This window comes from Cupressus sempervirens, chromosome 10 (genome assembly GCF_028749045.1).
Source record: "Cupressus sempervirens isolate cs-2001-9-10 chromosome 10, ASM2874904v1, whole genome shotgun sequence".
NCBI lineage: Eukaryota > Viridiplantae > Streptophyta > Pinopsida > Cupressales > Cupressaceae > Cupressus > Cupressus sempervirens.
In genome coordinates this window covers 13089162-13111204 of record NC_143127.1, presented here as the reverse complement: position 1 = coordinate 13111204, position 22043 = coordinate 13089162, and the positions used below count along the sequence as shown (strand labels likewise).

The 22043-nt window shown below is 36.0% G+C and overlaps 1 protein-coding gene across 2 annotated transcripts in view; it reads right to left on the bottom strand.

Moving 5' to 3' along the window:
- The window catches only part of LOC149532320 (Small GTP-binding protein), a 317802-nt gene that overhangs the window by 125546 nt on the left and 170213 nt on the right, over nucleotides 1-22043 (bottom strand). For both annotated transcript variants that reach the window (XM_089807649.1, XM_089807650.1), the window contains exons 11-14: nucleotides 11757-11911; nucleotides 11565-11622; nucleotides 10578-10658; nucleotides 10391-10477 (exon numbers count right to left, since the gene is read on the bottom strand). In XM_089807649.1, coding sequence (XP_089663775.1) covers nucleotides 10391-10477; nucleotides 10578-10658; nucleotides 11565-11622; nucleotides 11757-11911 — 381 coding nt within the window. The remainder of the gene's footprint in view (nucleotides 1-10390; nucleotides 10478-10577; nucleotides 10659-11564; nucleotides 11623-11756; nucleotides 11912-22043) is intronic.

Below are 22043 nucleotides of genomic sequence, written 5' to 3'. Positions count from 1 at the left end.
ATGTTAGAAACATGGATCGGTTTCTGCAAATGTAATTACACTGCCATAGTTATTGGTATGTTCCAAATGCAGATCCCAATCTCTTATAAATATAAGAATAGGAGACATGTCTCTATGATTAATCATTATTCGTTAATATATGTTAACAATATAAATCACAATATAACATGTGTATTATATAATATATATATATATATATATATATATATTATATATATATATATATATATATATATATCAACATTGAATCTTACAATTAAATCAATCCGACTGAAGCTATAATCTTAACACATAAGAAAGCTAAAACTATAGGTATAAGACAAGGATACCTATACAAACTCTACACAAAATCTATGCAAGCACTCCCAGAACCCCCTTCAAGCATACCCAAATTTGGCATGCTTTTAAGCTTGAGATTTTGTTCACTCTTTGGAAGGATAGAAATGTTGTTCTTTTTTACTCACAGCTTTCTAAATATAAATGTTTTTATGTATACTAAAGCTTGCATATGTAACAATGTAATGATGCAGATACAAGTAAATGCCAAAAAGGTTGACCTGGAGATCGCCCACCTGTAGGAGTTGCTCAATCATTGAGGCAACACATCGTATATGATTGCTTGGGCTCCACAAGATTCTGCTTCCATGGACCGAACTCCACCTCGTGGCCTCTGTCGGGGTTGCAATTCCTCTATTGCCATTCACGCATGCCACACTCTCAAGCTCTCCATTGCTCCCCTAACGATGGCTTTGAGAACTATTGTCATCATTTTGCCTCTTCGCAGCAAGGTTCTAGCTAGTTCTCGGTTGCTCCTCCTGCTACCTCTAGTTGGCCTTCCTCTAATCGTGACCAGAAGTGATCATTCCTCCACTTGGACCTAACAATCTCGCCTCCTAGGCCAGAGGTAGAAGAAGAAAAAAAAAATGTTGCTGATGACGATTGCGCTCCTTTTGAGCCACCCACCAACCCTGTTGATGTATGGGGTTCTGAGGACCGCCATGATCCACCTCTATCGGCTAGCACTGCATTAGCTGCCTGAGGGCAATTTATTTGTTTTTTTTTTTATGAATAGTTGTTTGCTTTTCCGCTCTAGCGAGCGAACTCTCGCAAAGTGATCCTTTGTATCCCCCGGCCCTTTTTTTGTGAATATGTAACTTCAATATTTTAATTAACAGGAAAGAGAATATTCATCAAAAAAAATAACAACACTTTGAAACAAACAAATTACAATGCAACTACTCACTAGCAACTTTATTTCATTATCGCTCTATGAAATATTTATAATGTCAAATATAATGTATATGAATTTTTATTTTAAGACATATGAAGGGAACCTATAGCTACTCGTAGGAATAAATAGACAACCCAAGATGAATCACTGCCTTCTTGAAATGCTCCCAGACCCACGTCAAAGCTGGCAAATATCAAATGGAGGCTTTTTATACTCAAAATGTGCCCTATTATTCAAACGTTGGCCTACAACTATCAATGCTGTTCCTAAACTGAGTGTCATCCCTAGACAGAAGCTGCAACCTATAATAACCAAAACATGCCTACTCCATTCATATGCAAGGCTGTTGTACTCTATCACAGCCGCCAAAATATGATGTTAAGCCTAAGATGGAAGTCAATGCAGCCAATAGAAACAAAAAGCAGCCCCTGATTATTGTTGTGATCTGCAGTAAAGCACCATCCTCTAACCCTATGATGTAAAATGTTAAATTCTTCACACAATTTGATCTCTTTTAAGCTCAATCATGGGCTCTAGCTGAAGCCATTGATGAAGCACAATTCATTGGTCAAGAACAACCAATTCAAATTGCAAAAACTTGGAGATTTACCCATTCTCCAAGCTATGGAATTCTGAAAACACTTGTGTAACAACCCCAACCAGTTCTAACTTCAATTCTAGTAGTTCGAAATCAAACACCTACCATGCAAGCTCTGATACAACTGTAAGGAGCCCGGCTGGCTTCAACTTCAACAATGCTAGAGGGTTGGGCTGGGCTTTTTGACAATTCCTCACAATTTTATTGGTTTTGAAACATATATGAGTGCAAATTAAATTCCAAATTTTAAATGCACAATCTCAATATTAAAACTTATTTGCAAATTTATTCAATCTTACAAATACATTCAATGCTAGTAAATAATATGCAATTACAATTTCATCATCAAGTATAAATGCTGTGCACCTTATCATAAATATGACTCGCTGCTACTGATGAATGTCAAAAAGAAGCCTTGGGAAGTTGATGCGCTGCTGTGGACAGATTGCAGCTTCCTAAGATCAATTTGCAGTCCTTTACATGGTATCCGTAGCCTTCCAATGTAGATGCAACATTCACAGGTTGATTCGCTGCTCCTTTGATGAATTCACATTCCTCATGACCATTTGCAGCAACCCCTAAATGCAGATGCAGCTCCTAGTGAATAAATGCTACCATCGAAAGATTGAACGCAGCCAGTAAATAAACCAGAAACACTGCTCCATACTAGACGCAGCATACCAATACAGATCGCAGCCCTGTATCAGGCCCTCGAACAGCATTAAAAGATCATAGAAATCTTGCACAGTCAGATGCCTAAGAGAGGTTACCACTTAACTCACAATATTCAGACAGCAATCAACAGCATTTCTCCAACTCAAATCGCAGCAGATGTAATTGAATGATATACAGAAGCACCATTCAATTTCCTGATTCAAAAAACAGATCAATAATAGCAGATAGAGCACCATTCACCAATATGAACTGTAGCTCATCGTGCAAACAAAATCAAAGCCATTTCTTCTCATCTTGCAGAAATATTCTCAAACCCTCATCACCCAATTTCATTAAATATTTATATCACCATTTGAAACACAATTAGAGGCTTCATCTTGAAGCTCTCACAGAATATCAAATTCAGAAGTTATTTCACTTCCTCCAACGATTGCACCATTGAAGAATCCCTGCTCTCCAGTGGCTGAACTTGAAAACATGGTTTCTTCTTCTAACAAACTTCTCCAGTTTCGAAAAGCATAACCAACATGAAAAATTAATTCCCCTCTCACAAAGCATTGTTTTTATAATAATAAAGATGACTTCTTCAAGACACCAAATGCAAGTAGCTTCTCTAACACACTTTTCACTAAAGAGCCTTCATCAATACACTTTTCAATTAGAATCTTTCATTTAATAATTTTGAATTAATAAATAACTCCCCAGCTAAAAGCTTCATGAAGACACTTTTCATTTAAAAGGCCACTTCAACACACCTTTTACTTAAAGCAGCATTGCTTTTAAGATTTTGGATTATATTCCTTTGAATTAATGATTAATACCCCCACAGGACACCCAAAAGCACTTTATAACTTAAACTCACTATATATCATTAAAAGTGTCAATATCATCACAGACTAAAATAGTGCCTAGGTGCCTTCCAGAAATTGAAACCATCATCACTACCTACTAAAAATAGTAAGTCGATCACAATGGACTCTCGAAACATCCTACCAGACCACGAGGACCACAATGATAGACCAACCTCACTGACTACTTACCAAGTGCTAAAAATAAGGGACACTACACCTTGGCTCAAACTCACAAATTCACAACTTTCAAAATGCAAGAATGTTGTGAGGTTCTCACACCATCACCCCAAAACTTTGGGGACCCCCTTTTTTTAAATCGCCTTGGCAAACTTTTGAGTTGTCCAAAAAATTTTGATTCAATTTTTTTGAAAACTTTAAGTCTTTGACACCTTCAGGGCCAGAGGGGAGAGGGCTAGGTTTATTTTCACCCGCTTTCAACTTGATTCTCCAAAACAACCAATTTCATCCTTAGGCTGGACAAAAATTCAAAGAGCAACACCCGGCAGGATAAAATTGTAAAATTGGTACTTCGATGATTTATTTTGAAAATTTGGATATAATTGTGTAAATTTAAATAATTTTCAAAAAAAAAATGAAATTTTGTTAAATTTCAATTTTTTTGAAAATCTTGATTTTCTTCGGTGAAAAGATTAATTTTATGGAGATGAAGTCAAATTGCAAAATCGATTTTAGACTCTAGAAATGATTTTATTTTTGCCAAAAACTAAAATTGCTTAACAAAATCAATTTGAATTGAATTACAAAAAAATTGGCTTTTAATGGATTAAAATTACCTTGAAAAATTTTAAGCCTTCAATGAAATTTGTAATTTAATATTGAGCAATGGCTTTTGGCCAGCCAAAATCCGATTTTAATGACATATTAATTGCTAAATCATCATTAAATGGAAACTTTTAGCATCTCCAAGGCTTTATTTACTTTATTTTTGCAATCTTGGTCTAATTGGCAATTTTTAAAATGTAAATTTCATCATGGCAAAGCTAATTTCGTGCTAAGTATTTAATTGGGAGCCAATTTTGGTGTTCTAATTAATATTTTCTTGCTCCCAGGGTTCCAGTCGGTCAGCTATAGAGAGAAGGAGAGTTGGGTATAAGAGGAAACTCTTTCCTCTTAGAGTTGGGTATAAGAGGAAACTCTTTCCTCTTTTCTCCTCACTTCTCATCTTCCTCCTCTTTGGTGTTTAGAGGTGACTTTTAATCATTTAGAGTTGAAAAGGGTCCTTAAGCTAACTTCCTTTTTTCGTTCTTGTCTGGATATTGTCTCCCTCGGTTCTTCTTGCATTCATTGTCCACCACTTTACCATCCTGTAATAGGGCGACAAGATGGAGGATGGTAGTGCAAGAAAGAATCTAATGGGAACAAATACTAAGAAAGACAAAAGAGGATATGATGCCCAAAACAACTTTCTTCTCGAAGATGAAGTGAATAACTGATACCAATGTTAGTGCAGTAAACATAATACAAGTAAAGGACAGATTAAAGGAAGGTCAATCCCCCTTGGCAAAGAAGTTATACAAAAGCGGAATTGTACACGCAGCAGCTTCTCCTCCTACATTGCCCTGTCCGAAATTGGTTATGGAATGCGCATCTAGGTTTGATCTGATTAGTAAATCCATCATTCTTGATGAAGGGAAGAGGATGTTGGCCAATATTGGCGGACAAGCAATCGAAGAAGCATTTAGCATTCCCCAATACAAGAGCATGACAATAGTGATGATGGATCAAGCAGCTAAATCTTTTCAAGATAACCAGGAGGCATATTTCACGCATCTAAAGCAAGATTGGCTACACGGAAAAAAGAAGGGGCGTAACTAAGTCATCAAAGCTTACAGCGGCAGACTTCAAATCAAAATACGGAGATCTCATTGTGCTTCTCAGCCAGATCATGGACCTAGCTCAAGGTATGCAATTTGAAAATTGGATGTACTTCATTGATGAAATTGAAAAAGGAAAAAGAAGATTTGATTGGGCTAGGATCATAAGTTAGAATCTAGAGTTGCAACTTAGAACAGTACAAAACCAAAAGCAATCCTATATGGGATCCTATCTATTTTACCTAATTGCTAGATTGTATAAGAATCCGGGACTTAAGGCCTTAAGTGAAGTTGGCAATAGGCCGGGGCAATATTCGGTGCATGAATGCTATCCACAACTTCATTTGCACAACAACAAGGATTACAAAATGTTTTGTGACGCCTTTGCCATGAAGACAGTAAGGGTATTACAAGGGACACCTACTAAGAGACTCTCATCGGAAGCAGAAGCAAAGATAAAAAAGTTTGGGTGTTGGTTCATCCAATTTCCACAATTCACCTACATTAGAGTAGCAAGGAGCACAGTTTGTCCCAAGAGACTTCCAAGATACCCACCCGACAAGGTAGTTTTGATGGAATTGGCTAGGCAACTTGAGCACTATGATAAAATAATGAGAAACGAAGGTAAGATAGGGATTACCTTCTCAATCGGAATTGGCAATGATAATTGCCCCAATCGGGTCGCCTTTGCAGCTACGAAGAAGGAATTGGAATGGTATCATCTAGGGTGCTATAAAGCAAGGCAAGGATTCAATCCTAATGGTCTTATCAAGGTATCTCATGGAAATGCATTTAAGCATGTTCCCACTATAGAGGACTTTTGGGCCAATGCCAAAGATGACTTTCATGTGAGAAAGCTAGCTTTCTCAAGGTTGTTGGTGAACATGATGAGAGATATCAAATGGAGAGGCCTTAATATTCCTGATCAATTGGCAGATGATGGTAATGTGTTCAAAAGGGATTATGATAGAGTATAAGGAACAAAGTTGAATCCGGTAGATTGGGATGACCATCAGGATCCTTCCTTGGAGGCAGTTACAAGAGCAGTTGATTTGCATACCGAGTTGTGGTATAATGAAAGATTAAGGAAGTTACAAAAACAAAGGATTCCCCTTACCTATGAGAAGATGAAGCCAAAAGGAGGTCCATCAAAATCAGTCGGACAAAAGGGTGAAAGAAGTAGCCGGCAATAGGAAACAGCCAGAGACAAGAAGAGAGCCTTGGAGGTAGAGAAGAGCAAAGAACATCCGGAACCTCTAGCCGAGAGACAGCGTACAATTCCATCAAGAGAGAGCATAATTGAGGCAAGAAGCCAAGAGGTCAATTCAAGTGATAAAGGGGCCGCGGTAGTTATAATGAGAGCACCAAGTACTCTCCTCTCTCAGAAAACCAACAAGGAGATGATATGGCAATAATGAGTGGACAAGAAGATGGGCTGATTGACATTGAGGCAATAAGTCAGGAGCCCGAGGCTGTTGGTGACACTTTGTTAGTCGAACCAAATCCAGATTTGGGGAGATGCACCGCACCACTATGGTTAAGGCAAATGTTTATGCCAAGAGGCGAGGTAGTAACTGCTTGAACGGTGGAAGACATCCAAGGGTTAATAGAAAAGGGTGATAGCGAGAACTAGAAACAAATGGCAAAGACGGTGGCAAAGGTAATCAGGACTAACAATGATGGTCACTAAAAGGTTCAGATTGCTATACCAATAGTTAACAAGGCAATGGATGAAATTGCGGCCTAGGAATATAAGATAGTGGAATACAACTTGGGAAGAAACACAGATGATATAGAATGTGAAGAGATTCAGGAGGGTATAGCTTCAATCAAAGAAAGGTTGAGGAAGGCAAATGAAAGGATCGTAAAGTTGGAGGCCAAGAACAAATATTGGAGAGATTGCCAACCCATCCAATAGTTGCACTAGGGAGCCCTTCCTCAAGATAGCGGGAGCAACCTAGAAGAGATATCAGCTCAGCTACATGAAGTCAAGGATTGGATCCTCGATACAATTCAAGATGGGCGAAATTTCTTGCCTTCCTTCATCTCGACATTCCAGTCATTAGTGGCTATTAGAGACAAGTTCAGATTATTTGAAGAAGAGTGGAAGGATTTCCTTCCCATCAAACATTTGGCTATTCCCAAGCTACAGGTGTTCATTGGGCTACTAGAAGCATATTTGGAGAAGGCCAGGTTGGTTGATGAGAGAGGATTAAGTATAGTCGAATCTTGGTTTGTCACCTTGACTACCAGATTTAGAACACTTGAAGAGATACAAAAGGCAGTTGCACAAAACAACCCAAGCGTCGACACTTCCATTTCAACCATGATGAGCAACGTTGGGGTGGCACTTGATTTTGAAGACATCAGAGAAGAGAATATCAATGAGACAAGACTTGGATCAAGATTTGATGAGCTAGGAAAGGTTGCTATCAAGAAGAAACATTTGAACACCCTTTCCTCCCTAATGCTTTCATTGGATTCGCAAAAGAGTATGAGAAGGATCATGAGAAGACACTACAAGCAGCAAACAGCGTGATGAAATCAGTGGAGCTCAAGATGAAGCACACACCTTGTCCTCCCATGGAAGAAATCAACAAAAGGCTAGCTAGGTCCATTGCCTTAGCTAAAAGAATGAAAGAAAAGGGGAGAGTTATATTAGAAGATCATTTAATGTAAGCCCAAGTGGCAATTTCTCTTTCTTCTAGGATAGGACAAGTGTCTAATTCTGATTGGCCACCATTTTGGTGCCTTCTCATTGGTTGCCACTTTTACACTTTTTTCATTGCTCCATTGACGAGGTGGCGTCTTCTCATTGGCCGATGGGGTGGCAACCTTAATTAGGGTTTCTAGGATTCAATCTGGATCGTCGATTTTGCCTCTTTATCTCTACCGTCGGTTGTACATTTTGGCCTCTATATAAGGCCATTTGCTCTCATTTGTAATGGTCGGAGAAAATTGTTGCAAAGATAATGCCAAAATTCGCTATTTCTTTCTCATTGTTGTGACTTGCATGGTGATTAAGAGCCTTTGATATTATGCATGGTTTCTACTTCCAAATAGTTGGAGTAAAATTTCTTTCCAAGCTGTTGAAGTTGGTTGCATTTCAAGTTCTTAAGTAAGAGTAAAGTAGATGGATGGTTGTATGGTAGCATTAGTAGATGTTTGATAGGGATCAATACTAGACCACTTAGCATCCTAGCAGCTTGTTGGGAAGCCTTGTGTGGCAAACTAGATTACTTTTCCTTTGGATCATTGCATCTGTGAAGGTGGAGCCACTAGTTAACTTTCATTAGATTCGATCCCAGTCCATTTGCTGGTCTTCCATCCATAGGAGTAGGAGTAGGATAGCAAGAAGTTTAGGACTTAGAATTTAGGAGTTAGAATAGAAAGTTAGAAAGATACTAGTCATAAGAACCATTCACCCTCCACCACCATCACCTTCTCATCAACACCATCTAGCACTCACACCGAATCACCATCTCCATCATTCCACCAAAGCCCAAGTCATCCTCAACAATTTGCGAAAAGTTTCCTATGTGATTACTAGCAAATCACATCAATAAAACTGAGCGAGTATCCACGAGTGTAAGGAACATTGGAGTTATTCTCATGACCCATGAGCATTAACTTTTCAAGAGAGGAATTGTGTGTTTGATACTCTGTATTAGATATTCAATTACTAATATGTTATGTAGTGGTACAAAAACTCACATCAACAAAGAAGAAGGAAGAGTCTATTTCTATCTCCAAGCTTTTATAATTTCCCAAATGCAAATCAAACTCCTAGCTTCATTTTCACACCTCAAATGACTTAATGGGCAAACCTTGCAAAGTTTGAATGTTTCACTTATCATATTTAATTATAATCCCTCCCCCTTTAGTTTGGCACCATGATACACTTAAAATATGTCATTTAAAGCATTTGGCCATATAATAAGCTTCCCACTTTATTATTAATTGAGAAAAAAATATCATTAATTTAATAAATGGCTTGTAAAACTTCCAAGTGACCAAATCAAGAACCAGTAACACCTAATCACATTGCCAAAGATAGTAACAACCTATAAATGAACTATATTTAGTAAGTCTCAAAATGAAAGCTATGGTAGCATCTCTGCAACCTCATGCTACTACCAATTGTCCAAGGGCCCCGAAAAGGATGGTACCCTTGACTTTCCCAAAATAGTTACTATAAATAGTAAGTGTGCCAATTTGACTCAAATGAAGAATAGACATGAAGATCCTTAACCTCTGGAGTGGGAAAATAGCCTCTGGCTCAACCAACTAAGACCCTCTATCCAACTAATTAGCCTATGAGGATGATTGATACGGTACTATCCACTACAACCCAAGGTGAGCTAAAATGGGTAAATTACAGCTAGATAAAACACTAGTAGGACCACTTGATTCGAATGACATAGATGCTTACTCTAATTGGATATCATAGGAGCAGCCTCCATCGTAGGCTATAAAGGAAAGTGGATTCACACTGGAATCGTATGACATTCAAGAGGATGAGGATGAGGATGGAGGTCAATTTGCAGCTAGTTGTGTAGAGGGAGGAGGCATAGGCACAACAAGCTTCTAGAACTAGACCCCCTACCCGTCCACTAGTTTTTAGTATTTTACTAGAGTTGTTGGGAAGGGCAAGAGGAAGATGTTGACAATTTTGATATTGTACTTATATTTACTTTTAAGTTTACAAAGTCAATTTGCTAATTTTAGTTTGTTTCAAAGTTTGGAGCATCTAGATTTGGCTACCAAGCATCAACATTCCACATCAGGATGCCAGTTTGTACCCTATTTGCATTTAAATATACCTAGACTCAACTTGTTTGTTTTGTTTACTCATTTACTTATTAGATGCATATCCTCAATCAATTTTGCAAAAAAATGTATTTACAATTAAATTTAAAAAAAATTTAAGTTGTCAATTTTTTTGGCAATAAGTTGCTAATTAATCTGCATTTTTTAATCCTTATTTGTTGCCCTTGACGATAAGTTGCCAATAATGATATTTTCAACTATGAGCTGATATGCTATTGGACTTATACAAATCATCAGAGCAAGTTCAAATCAACAAAGTAGAGAGATAAAAAGATGAATTAGATAAGCAGAGGACAAAATTTAAAACAGTTCTATAATTGCATAGCATATTACAATAGAGCACATAAAAAGATATTTTGCAACACTTAACCATTGTGCCATTTGTGCAGTTGACCCTGTAGACCACACTTGGTGCTGTTGTTATTAAATTCAAGTTGTACTCCCTCTCCAGCCTTTCCTGTCCAGCAGATATGTCAAATTTCTCAGCATTTACTCCAAGATCAATAAAAGTCAAGGAGTTATAGGATTCAATGTAAATACTAATTGGTTCACAATACCTGAACAATTTCCATATGCAAAAGTCCAAGAAATCCACAACGAAAGCCAAAGCCCATTGCACTTGATGACTCAGGTTCAAACTGTGACAGTGTATTAAAAAAATGTTTTTAGCCACATCACAAGATTCAGAAATACAGATACTCAAATAGAGTTTAAAATTGTTTTCTGCTATCTTAATATTTTATTGTCCGATATAGAGCCCCAATAAAAGAAAATATTGTCTAAAGGATGCTAATAGTTGTCACAATTGTATGCCTTTGTGTGGCATGTTGCACTCTCATGCTAATTTCATTGAAGATCATCTTCTTAAGATTTCATCTTGATATAATCTACTGATTTATGCTGAACACCCTGATTGCATTATTGGCTCCAAGATACAACATTAGCAACAAAGTTATGTCTCAAGATTCATTAAATGATATCAATTAAAAGTAAAACTCATATTTCTTCTATCCTGAGATGCATATCCTTGTACCAAAGGGTTTCCTACTGAAAGTCTTGAAGTTAAAAAAATATTTTTAGGTTACACAGGATTATTGAACAGCAAAATTTCTGAAAAAAAAACCCACGTTTACACAAATACTTAAGACTGGTCATTAATTTCTCTCAGCATTGTGCAGCTTTATTTACCAACTATAATGACAAGAGTTGTGTTAAAATGATCAGAGTCCCCTACCTTTGAGGCCATACATCCTGCAGATATTACCTCAATTCTCAACTAAAAAGTATTAACTTTCAAAACCAACTTAAGATGCGTGTCAAACAAAAAAACTAGTAAATAAAAACCAATAAAAGATTAGTTGTAATACTATCTGCTCCTTCAATTCAGTTGTCCTTGAGTAATAATAACCAATAATGAATATCACAAATCTAATTAATTTTTGCTTCAAAAAATTGTTCCATCTCCTTTGCAATGTCTAGGTCAAAAGAAAGCATTGCAGGAAGATGCATATCATTTTAACAAGAATATAACACTTAAAAATCACCTTTAAAGATGCATCATTTAGTTGTAACTTCTCCAAAGCATCCCGCAATTCTGTAAACCTGCATGGGGCATAATTCATTCAAAATATGGTCTATAACAAATTAACAAATGACTAGGGATATGAGCATAAACTACAAGCATAAGAGAATTCTATAACAAATCAAAATGTTGAAGGGTTGCAGATATTTTTAACTGATCAGCATCCACAGGGAAAAGACCAGAAAACACCATGGGTGTTACTTCCTCATATCCAGGCAAAGCAGTTTCTGCCCTTTTTACGGAGTTTGTAATTGTATCCCCAACCCTTGCATCAATAACAGTCCTTATTGATGCTGCCATGTATCCTACCTGTTGAAACAAAAACAAAAACACTAAACATTATCATAAAAAGACTGTGTAAACATATCACATCTTGACAAGAAATATGATCAAAAATTAGATAATACGAAGGCAACATAATCAACCAAGGAACTTGCAAAATGTGAAAATTTCAAGAAAGAGATCTCTTCTAATCCTAAATTCCTTGTTACATCCCAATTTTTGACCTAGCTTGAAATATAGCCGTTGAGGTTCGAATGAAGTTAGTTGGCAATTTAATTTGTTATAATCTGGCGAAATGGTAAGATAGTTAGTCATTATGATTTCAAGTGAAGATGACATGTTAGTTGATCGTTAATCATGAATTCGTGGAATTAAGATGAAAGGTTAACTGTTAAGATTATTTATGATTAAATAATTTATAATTTAATTACGTAGAAATTCTTTGCAGGGGGCATGTCAAAGGGGCGGAAGCATTGTCTAAAAAGAATTAAGCAGGGCATCACCATCACTAGGCAAACGGGTTAAGGACCTAGCAATTTGAAATAGAATATATCTGCCGGACTTGTATGAGTTATTTAATAATTTAATTAAATTAACTGAGTTTAAATATAAAACGTATCTTAAAGGATTTTAAATTATCTTTCGTTGTATTATTTTTAATAATTGTTTATATATGTGCATTTAAATATAAAAATATTTTGGCATTTTTATATTTTAATTAAGTGATGTTTATAAGTACTTATAAGATTTTAATAATATTCGAATTATAATAATATTTGAATTATTTTCGAATTACAACCTTCCAACACTATTCTTTTCAATTTAATATTATTTGCTTTTTGATAGCATTTGGCATAATTAATCGATTTTAACATTTGGCAATTTGAGTTTTTAATCTTTCCAACTTCTCTTCTTTATCTTTAATTTGAATTTTTAGAGGTATTCGAATGGCTTCTTTGTAACTGATGGTAGCCGTAAGGTCGGGCTCTAGTTTATATTATGAACCATTAACGTATATCGGCATCTATCTTTGTTTTTCGACAATCTTTCATGCACTCTTGACTGGATTTTCAAATTCCTTGATCAGTATTTTTGAGCCGTCTGAACCCTGTACTGATTTTTATTTTTGCATTGACTCAAACCAAATACCATCACCGTGGGACTTCGAGCATTAAAGGCGGGATTAGCCAAGCAAAGGGGCTTCTCAGACTGCGGTGACAAAGAATTATGTAAGATAATCTAACTTGTGTAATTCGTTTATGCCTTCCTTTGGTATTATGACTGCAGAACGTAATCTTTGAGCCGGCTGAACAGTATGAGGTAGTTAGACCCGATTTGCATATAAGTTTACTGTACTTCATTACAAGTTTGTCATTTTCTTTGTGGTATACGACTTGATGAATGCATGAACCTGTCATACTCTTTTAAAGTTTGTCGTGTTCATTAAAAAGTCTGCCGACTGCCTTTTTACAATAACATTGCAATACTCAAATCTGACGTCTTCTATCATATATGTAATTTCTCTGAATTTCTTTCTAAGAAAGTTATCGTTTTTCCTTTTCCAAGTCTGATGATTTCATTGAGATAATATGATATTGTTTATACAGTCAGCCATATTCCTTGTGATAATATGATATTGCTTTATACATTAAGGCTTGTCATATATAACCGAATATGTGAAATGATAAAATAGAAATTCTTTAAATTCATATGCAGCTCAAGGCATAAATGTTATCATTCCGAATGGAATCAATTTCATCCTGAATACATATAAACATATTTAACTGAGAATGAGATATTGAAACCAGAACATTAAGGAATTCACTAGGCAAAGATGCCAGTATGTGCTAAAGCAGGTGTACAGTATCATTGTAATCTTTAATCTGATAACACCTGCGAATAACCGGCTTGGAGGCCTGAATAAGGTGAGGAGGTGAAGAGAACCGGCAAAATGAGGATGACATTAGTGTTCATAAAAATAATATATAAAACATTTTTATAGCTCATGCATGTTTCACTCATGAAGAATGTTGTCAATTTTGAGATCTTAAAAGAGCATAATTATGAAATGTTGGATGTAAGTAATCTTGAATAATTGATAGAGCCGTCTGCTCTGAGAAATCCAAATATATGAGACTCACCCAGCCGTATAGCCAAGAAAAAGGGTGATGAGGTGAAAAAGAGGAAATCTATAATAATTGAATCCATATCAGTTATGACATCTCAATATTTATCATTTAATACAAATAAATTAATAGCTCATGCATATCCCTATTAATGTGATCTTCCACTGCCAAGTCGTATTGTGAGTTAATTACCAGGAAACCCAGTAGATGGTAAGATGATCCATGCCAATTCCGGGTAGGGAGAGTCTTTCTCGTTAGAGATCGTGTGGGGATAAGTTGTGGTCTGAGGTTGGGTGGTTAAGCCCCTGACAATGTTTCATCTCTTCCCAAGATGCCAGTTGTGAGTCAAAAAAAGATAAGCTATGTAGTCAATTGTTTAATGGAGACAGGTAATATCACTTTTATTTATGAGGAGGTAAGATTAAATTGAATTATTTTATTGTTGCTATTATTTACACCTAGATATAAGAGATAGTATCATGGATTGCTTTACATTTATATGAACATCGAATATAAGCATATTTCTAATCTTGAGATACTGTTACAGTTAAGTTATCAGAGAGAAAAGAAATCTAAAGCCCTAATTGATTGAGAGATGAATGGAACCCTAAATGATTCAGTGGTATCGGAAGCCCTAATTGAATTTGTGGTATTGGAAGCCCTAATTGAATTCGTGGTAATGGAAGCCCTATTTGAATTAGTGGTATCAGAAGCCCTAATTGAATCCATGGTATCGGAAGCCCTAATTGGATCCTTGGTAGTGGAAGCCCTAATGAAATAGTGGTACCAGAAGCCCTAAATGAACTGATGGTAACTGATGCCCTAATTGATACAATGGTAAGTGATGCCCTAATTTAAATATAGTGGTATTTAATTGAAATTATCATTTGATTTTGAGATAGGATTTTTTTTAGATGTTAGTCATCGTGTGAAATTGTTATAGCATATTTGTGGGTTAACCTGGATGGTTGCAGAAGCATCACTAATTTGATTTCGGTCTCAGCTTTTCGAGGTATGTGGTTTTCAACTTCTGTAATAATTTCAATTGATGATATTTCAAGTTTTTAATTAAGAAATTTTGTCTAACTGATTTTACGGTAAATCTTATTCACATGAACCTGAATGATATAGCCGGATGTTACATTCCTCCATGAGAGGAAATTATTAAGGCCAGGGACTTCTAAGCAAACAAAAGATTGGGGTGATCATTAGCTATACTAACAATGGAAAACTTAAAAAGGCCTGAAATTTAAAAGATTTGGGAACAACTGTAAAGCTTATCTATAAAAATGTACTTTAGCAAGTTAAAATAAGTGTCAGAGAAGCTTATTCTTAAATTTCAGATGAGACACAAACGAAGGATGAAAAGCCAATGATTTTGTATAAAAAGTTAAGATTTGGTTTTCGTTATATTTTCATCTTTAAACAACAGGGTGTCAGACAAAACAGAACATTTCAAATACATAAGCAAAAAGTCTTAAACTTTTCACCCAGAAATACAGATAAACAGTGATCAAAGACAACAGACAACACACGAAAGACTCAATATATTTATCCTGGCAAAACCCTTTTAGTTGAATGGAAAAACCCAACCACGCCAACAAATATATTTTTTATTAAACAAGAAATGTTCATAGTACAAGGCTTTCACTTCACTTGATTACAATACACCAAGCAATCACATAAATAGATTGCATTTGACTCTTCATCTTACTCACAGTAGTCTCTTCAAATCTCAAATGTGAGACCATTCAAAATTCCAAATATACAACACTTAATATTTTCATACACATGCCTCTTCGCATGACGTATAACACATGTCAAATATCTCTTTCAGCTCAAGGTGACCATAACAGTCATAACAAACATATTTCCATTTTATAAGAACAGAGATAAAGATCTCTATCTCAGCTACAAACTTCAACAAAAAGAGCACTTCCAATATCTTAGACTATGGGAAAACCTAATTTAGTACAAAGAATTTGTAATATCCAATGTCCATTTTATTATCTTATTCATGTATTGTAATATGCTTTCCAAATAACATATAAGAATTTGTCTTAGTCCTCTAGTTTCTCTTTCTAAGTTGAAGCCTGTAATTACAACAACTAATAAAGCTGAAACCTCTATATTATATTTATTTTGCATTATGTGATTTCCAAATTAACTGCTTGTATTGGTAAGTTCAAATCCTGTAGCCAATTGACTATGAGGACATTGTGTAGTTATCTCCGAGCTAGACTAACATCATGGGCAATTATAAGTGCATGGGTCACCTATCTATGCTAAATCGATTTCAAGAGACATTTTGATTCAATATGTTAAAATCCATGTTTTAGATTCAACATTAAAATTCCAGTTTCCTCTTTTTCTAAAGACACCTAGGTTTACAAACTCTAAATACGCAAAAAAAAGTGGGTAGGATGCCACTCTTCAACTCGTATGTACTTCACCAATTCTAGGCAAAAAGAGAGTAGAATGAAACTAGTCGAAATCATATGCACTCAGCCTAATCCAAGAAAAAATACCACAAAGTCCAAAACTCATAACCATTACCCTAGGACAATTAAGCTCTGTCATTTGGGAGTGGCAATCTCATGAATCAATTCACACAAAAACATTCCATCAACCAAGCCATAGTGAAAAAACCTAAACTAGGTAGACCAAAAATTTGGCTCTGACTCAGTCCTTGACAAAAACTCAACTTGTGAAAAAAAAAAACCATACTTACAAGACTCAGCCATGCCTCAGATTCGGCAAGCTAGCCTCCATCTCGGACTTAGACTCGGCGTTCGAACTCAACAAGGACTCAACATATTAAAAAACTCAAGAAATTCAAATATTTTTAAGGATTAAAACATTTTTCACGTATTTTTTAGTCAATTAATATCAAAGACACAATAATTGAGATAAATAGAAGCTACTTTGCACACATACACAAATTTACATTGATCACACAAGTATAATGCGATCTTTTGAAGGAAATAAGTTAAACTAAAATTGTGTAGAAGGTATAGGTTATTTATTATCATCATGTTGAGCATTGCATTCATATTGAAGACTATTGGCGGTAACTCACTTGAAGTGGACTCTGAGGTTGCTCCCTCAAAGTGGCATATTATTATCAAGTGTTTAGCAGATATTTAGTATTATATTCTTCTACCATGCAAGTTATTTCATAACAGCTTCACTTAAATTTTTTGTTCTTTGTAGATCAGAAAGATCATTATGAATTTTTGGAATGATAGCAAGTATATAATTGCTGAAATGTGATCATCTTTTAACTTCATCCAATGACTAGTTTAACATACTTTATTTTTTCAATGTTTCACAAACCATAAAATTATTATTTTCTCATTAGGGAGATGTCCAATTCTTTAGAAGGAAAGCATTTTATCTAACGCAATGCTTTCAAATATGATAGTGCTGGTTAAAAAATTTAGTACTTGGCTCTAGTACTTTGTGATCATAGTTTGTGATATGACACTACTTTTCTGGCAAAAAAATAGTGAAATCCTATCTGTAATCTGCTTTATAGACAAATTGTTATGTTTTATACTTGCTACATGCAAGACATTTTTTACGAGTCCATGTTGATTGTGTTAGTGCAGGTTTTTTTTCCTTATGTTAGGGGGTATTTATTTTCCTACACATATTATTTAAGCTTGCTTAGGTTTATTTTATGTGGTTACCATGAGGACACATGGTGAAATACATAAGCCACATGTGTAACTCTTTCCCACACATGGGTAGTTGAGTTACACATCCTCTTTTGGCTTTTTGTGCCACCTCTCATAACCACTTTTTTGACCTTACCTAGGTAGGTCATGGGGTAGTTAGATTTCTCACATGTTTTTGACATTTTACCAAGTAGGTACAACCTTCCACCTTTTATGGGATATGGGAGTTAATGCACCTCTTGGATGTATATGCCCTATTTTTTCTATATAAATAGCCCTCTCCTCTCACCTTCATCAGTTAAGTGATAGCTCGGTGAGAGTATTGAGAGTCTTCTCAAAATTCTCTTTCTTTGTCTCTATTTTTCTATCATTTCAGATATCTCTTCATTCTTCTATTTTGATCTTCAATCATCTGTTGAGTGGAGGTGCATATGATCTACGACTGACATCAGATCTTGGCTCAGTTCTCGCTTCTTGCAGAATCTAACATGGTATCAAAGCAAGGTTGTCTAGTATAGCTCATTGTTTTTCTGATTTATTTGAGAAATTTGAGATTATTATATAGCTAATATTTTTCTTAAAAACCAAGTATGCTCTTCTCTTGCATCCTTGAATGAACTGGAGAATCAAAACGGTTTAAATGAAAAAAGGCAGCTGGTTAATCTGGTTTACATGTATGTGTTCCTGTGAGCTCTGGGTGATTGCAGCTTTGTGGTAATATTGGGGGCATCTTTAAGTACTTCCAGAGTGTCCAGAAGGCTTGTGAAAGTTAAAAGTGACTTTTACTTCACCAAAATCAGAGATTGGAGGAGACAGTAACAAATCAGAATTATTTTTTAAAATTTTTTAGTAGAGCCGTTTTCAATTGTGCTTCGAATTTCCAGGTTCTGCTCATTTTTAGAAAAAAAGATTTCTGGGTTTTGTTCCCAGGGTCGAAAAACTATCTACATATCTCTCACTTTTTTCAATTAGTTGATCAATTTTGTGAAAATCGCGTCCAAATCAGGCATATGCCATTTTTGACGGGCAGATTCAGCAACTTTTCTTAAAATTTTAATAACTTTTGCCTCGGGTGTCGGTTTTTCACAAACAAATACTTGATGGAAAGCTGGAAATGAGACCTTTCCATCCATGTAGGTCTTATTAAAAAAGTATGTCATTTTTCATCAGATATTGCAGGTTGAATCTGTTGTATATGTTTATTTTCAATATGCCATAACTTTCATCTCAGATCTTCATTTTTCAAAAATGAATAGGCATTAGAAAGGCATTGAAGATTAATACACAGCTACAAGATTATTATTTTTTGATTTTCTATCAGATTTAAATTGTACCAAAAATTGTAATTTTGGCCATTATCAGCCTAGAAAACATTGTAAGATGGTAAAAGCCTTGTAAATGCACTAATATAAAGTGCCAACATTGTAATATCTAGGAGGGGTGATTTTTGAGACTAGTGGAAAGGGGGGGTGTCTCATGTGTCTTCTTTCTTGCACTTTTCTTATTCCTTGCAATCTACTTTTTTGCACTCATGGATGCATCTACAGTTCCTATTTTAACACCATATAACTATTTTGAATGGATATCAAAGATGATTATCTATCTCAAAAGACATGGATATCATAGGGTTACAATGGGACTTGAGACAGAACCTCAAGATGCTACAGAAAAGACAAAATGGTTTAATAAATGTGATGAAGCCTTTGGTACTCTGTGTATGTCAGTTTCTTCTAACCTTCTTTTTCACATTGAATCTACCACTACACCAAATGAAGTGTGGACCAAATGGAAACACTCTTTGGTAAGCAGGATGAGTTAAGAGGTCATCAATTGGAGAATGAACTCATAGGGTTAAGTCCTACCAATTTTGACACCATACAAGACTTCTTCACAAAGTTGAAATCCATCAGATTGCAGTTGAAACAGTGTGGAATAGAAAAAGAGGACAAGCAACTGATCTTAAGCATTCTTTCTAAACTTGGTCCCAATTATTCAGTCTTTGTTTCTACCTTTTATGCTACAAAAAGTGCCTTAGGTTCGAACTATAAAATGTCTTCTCTAGATGAGTTTGCTGCAGAACTCACCCAGGAGCAGGATAAACTAGTTCAAATGGGTACAATTAAACCCTCAAAGTCGCATGCCTTGGTTGCAAATCAAGGCACAAAAGAACAGAAAGGGTTTGGCAAACAGGAAAAGAAACAAAAGAATCAAGGAGAGAAGAAGAAAGATCAGAAGCCTGTTGCTCCAAATGCAGATAATCAGACTTCTTCATCAAAAAGTGATCAACCTAATAAGGAGAAGGTCAAGTGTTCTTATTGTAAAAGACCAGGACATGATGAGCACAAGTGTTTGAAGAAGCAGATTGATCACCTATCACATCTGCTTGAAAAAAACAACATCAAGGTGCCTGACTCTATCAAGCAGAGTTCATCAGAAGGGTCTTCAAAGGACATAGAAAAGAATAAGGGGAAAGGAAAGGGCAAGGCCCTAGTTGCAGTTGCTTTACAACGTAATACCTAGATAATTGACTCAAGTGCCTCGCACCACATGGCTTCTTCACAGGAAAGTTTTGCTTCCTTAGAGCCATGTACTATGCCTGTCATACTAATGGGTGATGACACTCCTATTGAAGTGCATGGGAGAGGGTCTATTGATGTGGGCAAAGGAACATTTCAGGATGTTCTTTGTGTTCCATCTTTGTCAACTAATCTCTTATCTGTTTATCAGATCACTCACACTGGCTCTGGCAAGCGGGTTGAGTTCACATCAGATAATGTGGCAATTAGTGAATTGCATGATGGGTCTACAGTTGCTATGGGAAAAGCGGATCATCAATCCAAATTGTATCAGTTTTCTCACTTTGTTCCTGACTCTCCTTCAACAGTTTTACTCACTCATTCAGATGAGGTGAGTCATTTGTGGCATCAGCGATTTGGTCACTTGAATTACTGCTATTTGCAACAGCTTAGTCAACAAGACATGGTTGAAGGGTTGCCTTCAATTCGCTTTTCTGATGGAGTTTGCCAAGGATGCATTCTCAGTAAGCATCCAGAAGAGAAGTATGACAAAGGCAAAGCATGGAGGGCTACACAGCTTCTGGAGTTGGTACACAGTGACTTGGCAGGCCCATTTCCACATCCATCTTTTAGTAGGGCTAGATATGTTTTGACATTCATTGATGATCTTTCTAGATATACTTGGGTATAGTTTCTCAAACATAAGTCTGAGGTCTTTGAGTCTTTTCAGAACTTCAAAGCTTTTGCGAAGAAACAATTTGGGAAGGCCATCAAAATTCTGCGTACAGATAATGGGGGGGAATATGTCAACCATACGTTTGAACATTTTTGTGCCTCTAAGGGCATTGATCTTCAGTACACAGTTCCCTATAGTCCACAATAGAATGGTGTTGCAGAAGGCAAAAACAAGTCCTTGAAAGAGATGGCCAATTGTATGATTCACTCCAAGTCTATGGCACCTCAATACTGGGCAGAGGCCATCAATTGTGTGTGTTACATTCAGAATCGTGTTCCTCATAAAGTTGTTAAGGGGGTAACTCCTTTCCAAGCCTGGACTGGTCGAAAACCCACAATAAAGCACTTTCAAGTGTTTGGTTCTCCTGCATGGGCCCACATTCCAGTAGAGAAACTGGTGCAGGAGCACCTAGGAAATATGCCAAGTTTCCTAAATCGTTTTTGGCTTGTAGTGGTCTTGGCTAGACCACATGAATAAGGGCTATGGGATAAAGCCCCAAGTGTGTGAGTTGTGTTTGTAAATAGGTTTTTGTTGTGTTTGAGTTTCCATGTTGCTTCTATGTTGGCAAAATTGCTTAAATTGCTTGTTAGAGCCTAGAATGGTCAAACACTGACCAAGACCCCAGGAGGATGGGAAACATGGAAAATATGTTAAAAGTTGTAATTACATGGAAATAGGTTCATTTAACCATGTTTGAGGTCATGGAGCCATTAAATGCACAATAGTGCAAAAGTTGCACTTGGCAACTTTGCAACTTTGCAAAGTTGCTTGACAACATTGACAAAAAGTGCTAAAACTTTATAAGGGCTTCAAGAATCAGTTGGAAACCTATGGGATCTGTTGATTCACGTGGGTAAGAGGTATTTAAGACCAATCCAAGTTAGTTTGAGGGTTGGCATATGCTTTTGTACAAATTTTGGCATTGGAATGAAGAGCAAACTGAGCATTTTGATGACAGTTTTCTGATTTCACCCTTCATCCACACCTTTAATGGATTGATAGGGTTGTTGTTTTCATGTGATTTTATAGTGTATAGAATGTAGATGCTTTGGTAAAGATTAGGAGTTTTTTTTATCAGTTTCATTACTAGTTTGAAAAATA